This window comes from Puntigrus tetrazona, chromosome 5, assembly GCF_018831695.1.
Source record: "Puntigrus tetrazona isolate hp1 chromosome 5, ASM1883169v1, whole genome shotgun sequence".
Taxonomy (NCBI): Eukaryota; Metazoa; Chordata; class Actinopteri; order Cypriniformes; family Cyprinidae; genus Puntigrus; species Puntigrus tetrazona.
The window spans coordinates 9,506,148-9,520,345 of NC_056703.1; the positions used below are offsets into that span (position 1 = coordinate 9,506,148).

The 14,198-nt window shown below is 37.7% G+C and overlaps 1 protein-coding gene across 1 annotated transcript; it reads right to left on the minus strand.

Annotated features, from left to right (window-relative positions):
* Positions 1-2,489: 2,489 nt before the first annotated feature.
* On the minus strand, positions 2,490-12,366 carry sfrp1a (secreted frizzled-related protein 1a). Its single transcript, XM_043240462.1, has 3 exons — positions 11,638-12,366; positions 8,940-9,020; positions 2,490-3,937 (listed from the first exon to the last, which is right to left on the minus strand). The coding sequence occupies exons 1-3, from the start codon at positions 12,137-12,139 to the stop codon at positions 3,612-3,614; spliced, it is 909 nt and encodes a 302-aa protein (XP_043096397.1). The 5' UTR covers positions 12,140-12,366; the 3' UTR covers positions 2,490-3,611.
* Positions 12,367-14,198: the final 1,832 nt, after the last annotated feature.

The following is a 14,198-nucleotide window of genomic DNA, read 5'->3' on the forward strand; positions in this document are numbered from 1 at the left end:
ATCTATTCCTGGACATTATGAAGCAAATTCCTGTTAGTAAGAGAGGAGTCAGAAACCAAATGGAGACAGAGGTGACTGGGAGATGCAAAGCACCTTAGCATTCTTTGATGCAAGCATTTTACAGAAAGTAATCATAACATCTGTAAGGAATCTAAACCATCGTCCTCAGGCTGCCTCATGAAAGGACCGACTTTACTAAGTATAATTTTGGTTTTGTAAATAAACGCTGCAAGCAGGGGCGTTAGAACCTAAAAAAAAATTATATTCTTTAGGTTTCACATTCTGCCAGATTTTCCTCACTGCATGACACGAATTTTAAACACAACTGAAACTCATAAACTCTTATGGGACACGATTCGAACGCATAACAACTGACCGTTAAACAATCAAGCGTCATGAGTTAAAATGTTTTTCATAGTAAACTGAACGTGGGCTAGTAGTGGTGTTTGAGACATTGGTCGTACTGTGTTTCTGAAATAGTGATAATGAGAATCACTTACAATAGTCGAAGACTAACGCCTTTTTCATCAGCTGAGTGGCTGTCAGTCTATCCTGGCTCATGAATATTAAACAAGTAGTTTGCGCTTGCCAAAAGTGATTAGCTGACAACAAAACGCGTCCGTCATTACTTCCTGTGCATCAGTCCCGCCCTCAAACGAGGCTACGCTAGTAAAACTTCAAATGACAAAATGGCAGAAATTATTTTCAAATACAAAAATTGACTTATTTGATAGTAGGCTTTATAACAGCAAGGTAGTTGTATAATACAATATATTATATTTATTATAATACAAAAAATTAAAACGTTACACAAACTGTTATATGGATATTTCATCTCATTTATTTGCCCACGTAGTTTTTTTGATTAAAAACATGATGTTGGAGCACAGTTTCATAGCATTCATTATTATTCAAACTCATCTCGCCGGTGGTTTGCAATGGTAATTTGTAAGAAACCCTCATTGGAGTATGCAAATATGGTCTGTTAACAATAACTAATCAAAAGCAGAAGGTGTTGTCTGACCTTTGGAAACAGAAAGAGAGTTTTAATCAAAGATTGTTTCCTAATAAGGCAAGGCTGCATCCTGACTCTTTCCAGGCTTTTGAAGACAGCTGCAGTAACTATGACGGGGATGAAACCACATCTGAAATACATTTTGCAATACTAGGTCATTTACTAAAACCATATGTCCGAAGACTGGTCTTGGTATTATTCCTGCATTTTTCATTCTTGTATGTTTTTCTACTGAGATGCAGTAATTAGCTTCTTTTTTTTTTTTTCTTATGCCGACATTAACAGGAACTCTTAATTTATTGGCATTTTAATAATAGTTCTGTGATTGAACATCGCACCAATCAGTCTGAGGTTATGTAGTTGTCTTGCTGATGGATTTAACACGATAGTCGATCAGCTGATGTGGTTTATTGTTAACTTAAAATGTGAGTCACTGTGCGGCAAGAGTGCTAGGCTAGACCACAAAGAAAGACTATTAAAATGTATTACTGATTTCCAGAGTACGCTCATGTTAAAAAGTGAAGAACCATTATCAACATTAAAGCGTATCACTTCCTATGCCCTTAATAAAACGGCACAGATCGTATGGATAGCTGATATGGATTTGCCGTCGTCCAAGACTAACTCTGTGAAATCATTTTGACAGCTGAAACATAAGAGATTTGTTAGAGTGAGCGTTTCATATCATGACCATATTGAAACAAATAGGAAAAGCATGGCTAGGTTGGGATTCTTCTCAAAACACTACATAGGTAAAATGAAGCATAAAAACAACAATTAGTTGAATTTGGCAGTCATGTCTGAGGATGCAGACAGTTTGATTAACTCTGACAGTCTATTGTACTCATCCATGCAATCGTTTCCAGAACTGGCTTGTTTTTTTTTGTTGTTTTTTTTCTTTTATGTAGAGCATGGCCCATAAATCATCTGAAACATGGCAGTGAAATTGGCGTTTATTGAACTTGCGCTCATTGGTAATATAAGACCGTTGCAACATTCCAGACAGGATTAACATGCTCGAAAAACATTCAGTAAGAACGAATACTGCATTTTATTATATATTTATATATAAACGTATGACGAAGTAATTTCACCTTGTGAATAATTTATCTTGGCCACAGTATGTGTACTCTTTTCTCTGTAATTATGCACCAGTCTGTGCGTTTGGCCTGAACTTTCCAGCTGCTACCTGTCACGGCGTTACGAAAAGTCCCTCATACATCACAGCACAGAACTCGCACATCAGCTAATATCAACTAAGCCAAATAAACGAAAGACAATCTGATTGAGCGAACTGGATTCTAGTGTTTTGTAATGGTGTGACTATAGCGGTCGGGATGTTTTGCACACACTGACCACATAAATTCTCTGCATGGGACAATGACTGTAAATGACCACAATATAAATATTTCCTAAATGTTTCCTGTCTAAAACTTTGAATTACTAGTTTTAATAAAGACGGGGGTGCAAAAGACATTTTTCTAGTCTTTATTTTATATTTGTGCTAGAATTTTATGTACAAAATGATTGCCAACATAAAAAATGGGAATTGAGAAACATTCAAACTAATAGTGCTACGCCACAACAAGATTATAACTTTAAAGAAATAAGGATGCAACACTTCAATTCGTACTATGCGTACTTAAAAGAGTGGTGACATGCATTTTAGACAAAGCTGTGGACTAGAATGTCATGAGTTTTGCAAAAGTCCTTTCACCTGCAACGCTAACAGCATTATGCACTAATAACAGTAGAGTTATGAGATTACATGGAAAAATCTTGTAGCGATGAACATTATTATCGGTATTGCTGATGTTATATGTTATCGAGTACTGTCCTTTTATAATTATTTTACTAGTCAGAAAAGTTTGTTCTACAGTAGATAAAGTATAGGCCTATGTATACAATACTCTATTATCAAACATGTCCATAATCAACTCAGTTATACAGGATTGGCAGTTCAATTTGTCATAAACATGGCTTTAGCTGTGCAATAAATGTCTGCATATATATATCTTGGCAGTAATTAAGCAAAGCAGAGCTCTTAACAGAGAACTGCCAAACATGTTTGATGACTGAATGGTACAGGTTACAGAAAGGTCTGTGACCAATGCATATTGCACAGTTGTGCTGTCTTTTAAACTTGGAGCAAAATATACTCAGTGTGCCTAAATAAATGGCTTATATAGTTTGTACTTTCACAGTGTGTACAAAATTGTATCAATAACTGTAAAGATGTTTGGCAGAGAACTATGCACTGGAAATCTGTTGTAATATTTTTCTTAGAAAATTTTTTAAAGAAAAGTCAACAATCAATTGCAGGTGAATTCTGATAATTTTACAACATATTATCAACAGTTTGGATATATACAAAAGTGATCAGTTGGTTGTGGTGGAGAGATTGTCTACTGTATCTTTCATTATATCTTTTCAGACTAAAACAGCACAGATCCGAGACAAAAAAACCTCAAGTGTTTGATCTATAGAATACATGGGAAATATATATTTAATAGTACGTGGACAATGAAAAATAAAACAACATTTGGGGTTGCCTGGATGTGCAAGTTCATAAAGTAAGTGGGAGCTCTGAGAATGTTTATTTGAAGACGTTCTCATAGGCAGGGCACTTGTGGCTTTTGAGTTTTTTCATGGTCTTTTTGAACTCCTTGCTGGATTTGTCCCACTTGTGAATGCCAGTGAGAAGATACTGTTTGTCCACCTTGCGTCCCATGATAAGGTATGTGTTTCCGAGATTTTCTAGCTGCATGCAGGGGCAGTCGGCTCCGTTCTTCAGGTACAGAATGAGTTTTTTCAAGTCCTTCTTTTTCAAAGGGCCCAGCTTTATAATTTTTTTCTTCTTCTGCAGGATCACCCTGCGATCCGTGTTCTCCCGTTTGACCTCCTTGATCTTGGTCTTTATGGCTAAAGAAAACAGAGATATAGATAAGGTTGAGAATATGGATAAAGAAAACAGTGAGAACTGTGATCAGAGCTTTCTTAATCTTCTCCAGTGGGTGGAGAGGAGACCGAAGATTACATCATACTGCCAGTAAATATTAGTTTTCGGTATTTCTTCAAATTAGGCCTTGTTTATTTCCATAATGACATGTAGATTTTGAGTTGCCTGGAAAAGCCCCCACAATGTTTTTAAACACTGCTCCCACCTACTGCCTATGTTGTGGTCTATGATATTGCAAAGCTTCATTCAATCTTGCATCGTATCCCTGAACTGTGCAGTGCTCTCTCATCTACACAAAGTCATCTAATCCCTCAGGCCATGTGCTAGGTTCAGAGAGGCCAAGAAGGGTTTGGGTTGCAAGGGGTATCACTGGTGGTTCCCAAACGTCCAGGGCCATAAAAGAGAGATTAGACTGCTAAGTAATGCAGAGGGGCAAAAAAAGATGAAGGATTGGAGAAAAAAATGAGGAGAAGGTGTAATCAATATCAGGTCTGTCTTCTCTGCCAATGGTCTCAGGGCAAAGCCATCATGATACTGGTCTCTCTGTCATGAACTCCATCAAGTTCAAGAAAAAGCATCGATATCCTTGCAAACCAAAACCGCTCTCATTGCCTTATTCTTTTCCCAGGGGGCAAGAATGTCCCAAATTGCAGCTTCACTGCCCTCTGCCCCACTAGACGTAACTGGATACCAGGTTTTGTTCCTTTGAATACCTCTCTTATAAGCTTAGGGCAATTAGTCAAAGGTCAGAATTTTTCTAGATGGATATATTGGCTGTAGGTAAAATGCTCCCCATTAAGCTGCAACTCCACTGGAAAAAACGGTAAAAGTAACAAGGGATGCCCTTAAAAAAAAATAATGGTATAATAAAAACTAAAATAATTCTTAGTGCTAGAAATGGACTTAAGTATAACAACTTAATGTGCAGTATGAAAACAGATCTTCATTATAAGATCAGTTAAATATAAATAATTCATCTTAAATTATAAAAAATAATTTTAAGTGACTGTTACTGTAATGCAAAGATAATCTAAATGTATAAAAAGTGTTAAAATAAAAAATATTTAATAGCGTTTGATACTGATAAATAAATAAACCAATGTGTAATTACACAGTTAAATAAAAAATATGTCTAATAATAGTGCTTTCATAAATGCAAAAAACCCTGTAAAGATTTCATAAAATAATGTACCTTATCAGACTCTTGACTTTGGAGAAAACATGAAGAAATTCTATCATGACCGTTCTTTTGACCGTTTAACTCCTGGTTTAATCTTACTCCACATTCTTAGATTTTACTTAATCTGTCTGATCTGTCAGTAAACTCTCTTTAACCTGTTAATCTTTTCATTTCCTTAACCTTCCTATGCACGAGTCAGCGCCACGGTGGTCTTGCCAGAGTGAAACTTCAATGGCTGTTTCTCCCTCACACTGCCTCGCAGGTGATTTTTTCTTCTTCTGGGTTAACGATGGAGAAACATGCAGAGCGTAACATCTTATCAACTTCAACGGTCTAACATCAGTGACCCACCAGTGAACTTCAGGCAGTCTGCCACCGACAGAAGAATTTGGTCCAATTAGTAGGCTGATCCTGAAGACCCGTGAAAATGAGCAGACATTGGTATTGAGATTTACTGCTAATTATGTTTTAACAACCTGATCAGTCTCCATTGGCTGTCATTGAGCAGACCACAATGAAACTAAATCCTCCTCCTATCCTCTTGAACCTTGACTTATATATATATTGTCGGCAGCCTAGAACATGAAAAATGTAATGCTTGATCATTGCCAAAGAAAGTTAAAGTCCCTCATGGGGACCCTGTTTAAGTCATGAGAGCAGCTCTTCACACTGTTACACTGTAATTGAAGAGTTACATGATGAAATGTGTTTTAGTCCGCAACCCATAACCTCATATCTCACACCTCCTCGCTTCTAATGACTCTTGCAGAAATAAGCCAGTCTTCTCAGTATTATTAGTGCACATGGAAAGGATTACAGCTTTATCTGAAGTCTATAAAGGAGCTTAGTGTTTGATGAAAAAAAAATAAAAAAATGGTTTGAAGGTTAAAGAATTATCAAGTCGGGCTAGAAAGAGTCTTGCCTACCTCCCACAACCACTTTATCTTAGTTCAAATCCCACTTTAACTCCACCGTGAACTTCTTGTGCACCTTGTGTTTGTGAATGTAATCCCTACAAATGCAGAGACATGGGTACAGTTGAAAACCTTCAGATGTGGCTTTACAGCTAATACGTGTAACGCCACACTTTCCCAACAATAACAAAGGCAAAGCTACAACAGGGTTACTCTCTCTTGTTCTCTGTAATCCAGTGTCTCGAAACGGGCAAGCCACAATAAAGCACCACATAAATCAAGTCGTTTGAGAAGCCTTTCCAATCTCCCTCAAAGTGATAAGACAATATCACAAAACGGGGGGGTGCTGACTAGCATACCACTCTGCAAATTCTTCACAGATAGATCTGCATCAGTTAAACTAGTTTACTGAACCATGTGAGGATAGTAAGCAAACACTGCACACCAGGATCGCACATATCTGCTGCATTCATACCACAGTACATAGTACAAAAACACCAAGCAGCCACCTTTTCCAAGCGCAGGCGGTGGATCAGATTCTAAACACAAACCCGGGGCAGATAATGTTTCAATCTCAGATGGTCCAAATAAGTACTTCACGCTTGAAAGCTCTGGTAAATATTTGATAAATAAGATATAAACAAAGAGAGCATATCTCAGAAATCGTGTGGTCACAATCAGCGTTCTTTCCAAACTCAGATGAATCACTTTGATAAAAAGCATTGAAAGTATTTACATTTCATATGTGATAAACTACACTTTAAAAAAAACTTTTAACCTTTGTCCCTGATCTTTGACCTGGCTTCCTCTGTCATTTTGAAGACATGTCCGTAGCCAGATGTAACGATGCCATAAACTCAGTAGGAAGAGTTTGGGTTGAAACAATTCACAAACATGGCACCTGTGGCTCGGGGTGAGCTGCAGTTGAAATGGTGCTTTTACTACAGTTTTACTACAGGAAAGCTGAGCATGCATCACTGACCACAGGACAGACAGCCAACTAAAGTGTGTTAATGTGGTGCTATTTGGGAAAGACAAAAAAAAACAATGTATTCTTCAAATATCTGGAATTCAAACATCTGGAGGGAAACTAAACGTAAAGTATCAAGGGCAGTCTGAAATGTCTAACAAGACGACATGCATCTAAACTTGATGGACAGACTAATCCATACATCGACTTAATTGCTAAAGCAATGTTTCACAGCGTGAACCCTGTCTTCCTTCACTGTCTGTCTCTAACAATATCCTGGAGAAGTAATGTAGTACTGAGGTCACAGAGAGAGTGTCAGTGGGGTCGGTTTACATAAAGCTGACCAGAGAGAGACGGCAGCTTTCCAGAGATAGCTTACCCATTTCAAACACTGAATGAAACTTTATGGTTTTGTCAGAGGCTAACCAAAACCAGCTTTTGTTTTTCTCTTCAGAGGAAAGCAGGAAGTCACTCTCGCACTGCTCTCCTTTTGTTGAGGTAACTCCTGCTGTGATTGGCCTTAATGGCTGCAGTTATAGGCTCATTTAACAGTCATTGTTGTTAACCATTTTCAAATATAAATGTGCAGTCACACTGAAAATCTAATAACGAGAAGTTAAACCTAACTTTCGTGAGATTATGCAAAAAAAAAAAAAAAGACCACCATGTGCAGATGTCCCAAAAATGTGGGGTTGGTTAGAGATTAGATAAGTCTCTTATGTTTACTAAGAAAGCATCTACAGTATATGATCAGTATTGTCATACATTATTCATGTTATTTAAATAACTATTTTCTATTTTTATACATTCTATAATGCCATTTCTGTAAACATAATTTAATTTTAATTATTTTATAAAGTGATTAATTTCTTTACTGTATTAAAAAAATATATTAATTTCTTTTTAAAAGTTATATATATATATAATATGGACAAAAATATTCTAATAACGAGAAGGAATTTGTTTGAAATGAAAACAAATATATCAGGGTATAATGGGTACTCTAGTTTTCTCCAGTGACCAAGAGACTCAGACTTTGTCAGTCCATGCCCAGAGGTCAACCCCTGGGCTGTTGTCACATCCAGACAGGAGGGCAAACATCCCAATTTAGAGCTGTTAGTAACAGCCAAATAAAGACTTTAGGGCCTCTGTGAATTACCTCAATTCATTAGTAAAACAGTCGTGGCCTCTCAAAGGGTAATCCAAACCATGACATAGATTTACAAGGTTTAAAACATTCTGCTGCTGCTGTTTTAAGTGTTTAAAACCATTGCATTGTTCTATTAAAAGTGGATTTGGCAGTCAAGACAGTCAAATATGTGCAAAATAACAAAAAATTGTGATCCAGTGATTCTAAAAGTGCTTGAATCTGTCCCAAAAGCAGTGTTAATGGCCGTGAAATAAAATATCATTCTGGCGCTCAACATTCATGGCTAAGAAAAGTTATGACTCAACAAGATGACTTAACACTGGTGAAAGGTGGACCTCATCTTAAAACTAAACGAAACTGAAGGATTTAATATACCGGTAAGCAAGTCATTATAAAAAAATGAATTGCTATGGTTTCCGCTCCTGGAAGAATAAAGTTTTCCCTCATTATTCTAACCATGAGAACTAAATTTAAGTTGAGCAAAACATTAAACTACAGGCATCTGCATAAGGCTGCTGGGGAAGCTGAAAGAATAGTTGAATACTTTTGGTTCAAGACTGTGTGGTTTTGGCAGTTTTTTCAAACTAATATATATCAGTCTTGGATTTCCTGCATGTCTATACTCCATTTCCAGAATACAGAAGATAAGAGGGGAAGATGGGCTGCAGTCTTGGCACGTTGAGATGGAATGGATGTATGTTTTTTTTTATCTGTGCTTAGGCATGTGTGATGTATGTACTGATGTTCTTACCAAATTCACTGGCGCACATGTGCTCCAGAATCACATCCGTTTTCATTTCATTGTCACAAGGAGGGCAAACTGGAGAGAACCCTAAAACAGAGGGAATGCTGTCAGAAAAATTCAACATTGATATCAAAATCCAGAGTAATTGTGACCAAATGTTTTGTTTCTTTTGTCTACTTTGGCGTTTTGTCCCAAACCTCTCTGGAAGGTTTGCAACTGGCTTTTAACATCAGGGAACCAATCACACTGCAGAATTTAGACTTGTTCTTTCTTTACCTATCTCCCCGTCCAACAAGATACAGGTCCTGTACTACATACTGTGCTTTGAATTGTTAGTATACTTCTTTTTTTTGGCTCAACTTTTCTCATATCTCTAAAATATTAGAATTAAGCCTTTTTACATAGATATAAAAATGTTTGCTTATTTCTTTCTTTGCCTGTCACATGGTAATTTTAAGTGAAGAAATATGATCTCCAGAGTTTGCATTTGTATATAAACCATTGTTACAAGTTATGCAGGTCAGAAAAAAGGAGGCACGGGACAACACCCCAATAACTGGGGCTGACTGTTAGGACTACTATTGTTCCACAGATGCCTCCCTATAGTCATGGAAACAGAGAAATTAACCCTTGAGAGTAAATTCTCTTAGTAAGAATTACAATTAAATTCTATTAAAATTCAAGATAATTTTTTATTGTAATCTACTTTTCTAAAACTCCAGTCTGTCTTTATTTATGCTGCCTGACAATACTTTGATCATTTTTTTGGTGATTAGTTGTTTTTTTCATTTGCATCTATTTAACAGATTATTGTGGAAATTGCACTCAGGTGAAAAGAGCTTGTAAAGACAGCTGTTGGCAAGGAATTTCAAAAGGTAAACATTTTATGCCCCAAGTTTTCTGCGTAATGCAAATTATCACCCACTTGCAAGCTGCCAGTGGATCAAAATTGTGCAAAAAAAAAAAAAGTATTTTAAAGCAACGCTGCATTTTTGTGTGGTGATATCAGCAGTACATTACAACTACCCCGTGGAAGATAAAACAGAGTTTCAATTTCAGTGGCTCTTGTCGAGTGTTACTTTCTCCACAGGCATTATTACCACGGAATCACAAGAAAACAGCGGACAAATGGTTAGGGCTTAACCCCTTGTAGAGAGTAGGAAGAGAGGAAATCCTTTCTTCTCTTTAACCCGGCACTGCTTGAAGCTTACAGTGGGTCGATATGCGAGGGAGGGTCTAATGTATCTGTGGCTTTGGGTTCATTTGACAGCATGTGATAACAGCTGACAGGATCTCTGTGGGGTGCTTATTAATTTAACTTCTCTGGTATTTCGACTTCCAAGCCACCATGCTAGAGATCTCTCACTCAGGACCGTGCGTCACTAACAGCAGGCTAGGGCAGATGGCTAAAGTCACTAAAGTATCTTCTCTCAGTGTGGTACATCGTTCTGGCACAGTCTGTTCGTTCAAAAACACCATGTTGTAATTTTTGAAATGGAAATTCCCTTGTAATTTATGAGCCATCTATAAGCTAGTTGTACTTTCCCTTGTCTGGGACACACAACTATAGGGCTTGAGTGTTTCCATAGGGAAAGTCTGACTGGTGCCAGATGCCCTGACTTACCTGGTAAAACAGATATATACTACAACCTACCTACTAACATACTTAATTTGCTTTAAATTACAGGGGAGGTTTTTAACAGGAGTCTTTAAGGGTATGGAAATGTATTCATTTTCTAACCACGGAAAATGTTAATTTTCTGCTTTGGTACCACCGGTAAATAAAAGCAGCTGTTCAAATCTCTGCCTTTGTCTGAACTAAAGTGCTATCCTCCTGCATTACCTTATGAAAAAACGTGTTAACAGGCACAGCGGGGAAGCCTGGCAAAGTTTTTGCTGGTGTCATATTGAAATAGCATTACATTTGCAGAAATAGTATGGTTACTCATGAATACAGTAACTCTTTTTAAGTCACTTTTGCTGTCTGCCTACAATGTCAGAAACTACACTAAAGAAAAGGAACTGTTTTCCAAATTAGGCAAAATATAGCAGTTGCGAAATAACACCAAATTAATAGATATGTAATGGTCTGTTGTTGGAGCACATCCCAGTGTTGTCCTGGAACTCAACTAACACCCTGAAATCAATTGCTACCAGCTGTTAGCAAAAACTCAGATATTCATCTATCACGCTTTACCCACAACCCCTGCATCCTCTACCGCTGTTATTCTAAGGAACATGTTACCTAAATGTTCCCGAAAATGAATCATTTGTCAAATCAGACACAAACATGAGGTTTTTGAGGGGCTGAGAGGCAACAAAAGGCGTGATAAGTCTAGATGAAAACCCCCAAATGGACACCAGTCCCTGAAATAACATCGCAACTGCCGTTAAAATGTTCAAGTGTTAAATCTCACACACAGCAAAAGGTGAAAGGTTGTAAAGTAGGTAAAATTATACTAAATGTATACAGTATACATTGAAACAGTCGGTATAACCTTACATGTTTATCAAAAAACCCAAAAACAAATAAATCAGTATTTGCAAAAAAAAAAAAAAAAAAAAACTTTTTTTTCCTGTTAAATTCTCTTTGCATGTCAAAATATTCTATGCATCTCGGTATATTTATTTGACAGGTTTTTGAATAGCTAGACATTTAAATTAGTTTAGATTTAAATGTTTGTATGTTTTCGTGCGAACTTACCAGTGGGCTTGGAGGCCTCTGTGGCATTGGGCGCACTGATGCACACTTCATCTTGCGGAAACTTCTCGAAAGTGAGCATCTCAGGCCAGGGGAACCCAAACGCTTCCATTATGGGAGTGCAGCCATCACGCACATTTTCACAGAGCCAGCGGCATGGGTAGATGGGCCTTTCTAAGCACACGGGCGCAAAAAGGGAGCACAGGAACACCTGAGTGCCCGGGTGGCAGTTCTTGTGCACCAGGGGCACCCAGCTCCCAGCCTGCTGCTTGACTTCAGCCATAGTCTCGTGCTCCAGCAAGTTGGGCAGCATCATCTGGTTGTAGCCTACTCCGTGACAAAGCTTCAGGTCATCTGGGATGTCCACACACTGAGGAGGCTTGTCGTAGATACGGCCGCTAGGGTTCCACATTTCATACACATACTCGGATGTCTGGCCCAAAGAGACCATTGGCGTTATCAAGATGATGATCCTCCAAAGCAACAAAGATGCAAGAGACTTCATTGTGAACTCCTGGTCAGGATCCCTGTGTCAATGCAGCCCCCAAAGCGGTGAGCCTTGAGTGAAATTAAGTTCTCTTTTTCTAGAAAATGAGCAGGAAGAGCCAAATACCTCTGAATTTTAAAAGACTCCGCAGTCAGAGTATTGAAGTTGTGGAAACTCCACCTCTGAAGCCCCGTAGCTGTTGCTGACTCACAAGGCTGAGTTGCTTGAAATGCGCTGCGCTCGAGACCTGGGGAGACCGAGTCCGCCTCGGCGACCAATAGGAAACTTTCTGCACCTTTTGCTTCTCATGTGTCAATCAAAGTATTCAATGACCCAATGAATGAGCCAATATCCCCGCCCGCTTGCGTTTCTCTCACTCGTCTACTGTGGAAACAGATCCTTAATAACTTCATTTCGATAACATTATTCGAAGCATTGAAATGCATGAGGAGTTGCTGGCTGAAGGCTCGTGATAATTGCATTTACCATATTCTGAAAAGCCGACAAGAGCCATTACCTGAGTGAAACGTGCACGCATTATCACATAACTATGTGCATTTTTAATTCCATGCAACGCTGTCTCCTCAGTATGCGCGGAGTAACCAGCGTAACACTGATTTTCTGGTTAAACCGTCATATAGGTAGGCTAATTTACGTTCACGGAGCGTGCGTTTAAAGGTGTATATAAATTAATACGACTTAATTTGCCCCTGCATTCGTGAAGACATTTATATTTTACCGTGCTGTGTTAAGTTAAAATGTGAGGTGTAAAATCGCCCGACGCATGTTAGCTCTCCTCCGTGCAGTTGTTTTGCTAATCACATTGGTGAGATAATGAAGTCTGAAGATAGCTCAGGGCTCATTACCAAAAAACTCCCGTTGTCAAGACATTTTTTTAAAGCAAGACGGTCGTCATTATAATGTGCTCAGCGCCGTTTTAAAATAAGCTTGGAAGTGCAGGAAAATGTTAAAATACACGCAATCAAAGTCTGAACTGTCTGAAGCTGACAGGATAGATAAAATGGTGTGTATATTAAAACGTTCTGACAAATTATAGTTTTCCTTTTGCAGTTTATATTTAATTAAGACTTAAATTAACACAGAGAGGGTTACAGTGCTTTTTTTAAGTAACCTTTTTAATAAAAAAATAACTATAACTATATATATATATATATATATATATATATATATATATATATATATATATATATATATATATATATATACTTTTCTTTAAAGTATAATTATTAAAATGTCCACCTTGTTTCATTTGTAATGGAAAATCTGTATTTGTTAAAGTAAATGCTACTTTTTAATTTGATCCTCCAAATAAAAGATTTTTACAACCATGATTGTTTTGACACCAGCATCCAGCATCATTGAAGGTAACGGCTACTGCAACCAGAATAAGTTCACTTGTGGTAATACTTTTATTTTTCAGCATTAGACAAACTAATATATTTGATTCAATATCCCGAGTCCATATTTGTTTATTTATTTCAGCATGGCTTCACGAAAAAGAATAAATAAAGATAACGTATCTAGCTTGCCAAAATGATTGAGAGAAGCACCATTGGCTTCATTTCTTCACAAGCACTACTTATGCATAATCTCTTACTGCATGAAATACTGTATGTTTCTATGAATTTTGTTAAACGTATGTCAGCTGAGATTGCACTTCATCTGTACTAAACTAAACAACATGACATGGGCTACATGAGGGTGAACATATCTGAAAGATAGGGGTCTTCAACAGCAGAAGTGTCAGGAAAAGGGAGTGCTGGCTTATCAGAAGAAACAACGTGAAGCCCTCAACAGCTTTCCGACTGAAGCATTTTTCAGCCAGCACCTTTCCAGAGAATTTCTTGGCCAGCGGGTTGGCTGGCCTGGGAGTTTAGGGAGTCTCTTAAGCTGAATAAATGAATGCCTTTTCTGTTTGTATAGCCTCTGGTATAGAGGGAAAAGGGCTTGATCAAGCTAATATCACACTGAGAGATGCCTGCATGAATGCTAATTGAATGGCTGTGAGTGGAAAAGTGACCCAACAGTAGGCCTCTTAACATAACATTTAAACTAA

Coding starts and splice junctions, on each gene's coding strand:
- sfrp1a (XM_043240462.1), bottom strand. CDS start 12,139: ATGAAGTCTCTTGCATCTTTGTTGCTTTGGAGGATCATCATCTTGATA. Junction 9,021..11,637: donor AGAGGCCTCCAAGCCCACTG/GTAAGTTCGCAC, acceptor CCTCTGTTTTAG/GGTTCTCTCCAGTTTGCCCT. Junction 3,938..8,939: donor CATGTGCGCCAGTGAATTTG/GTAAGAACATCA, acceptor TGTTTTCTTTAG/CCATAAAGACCAAGATCAAG.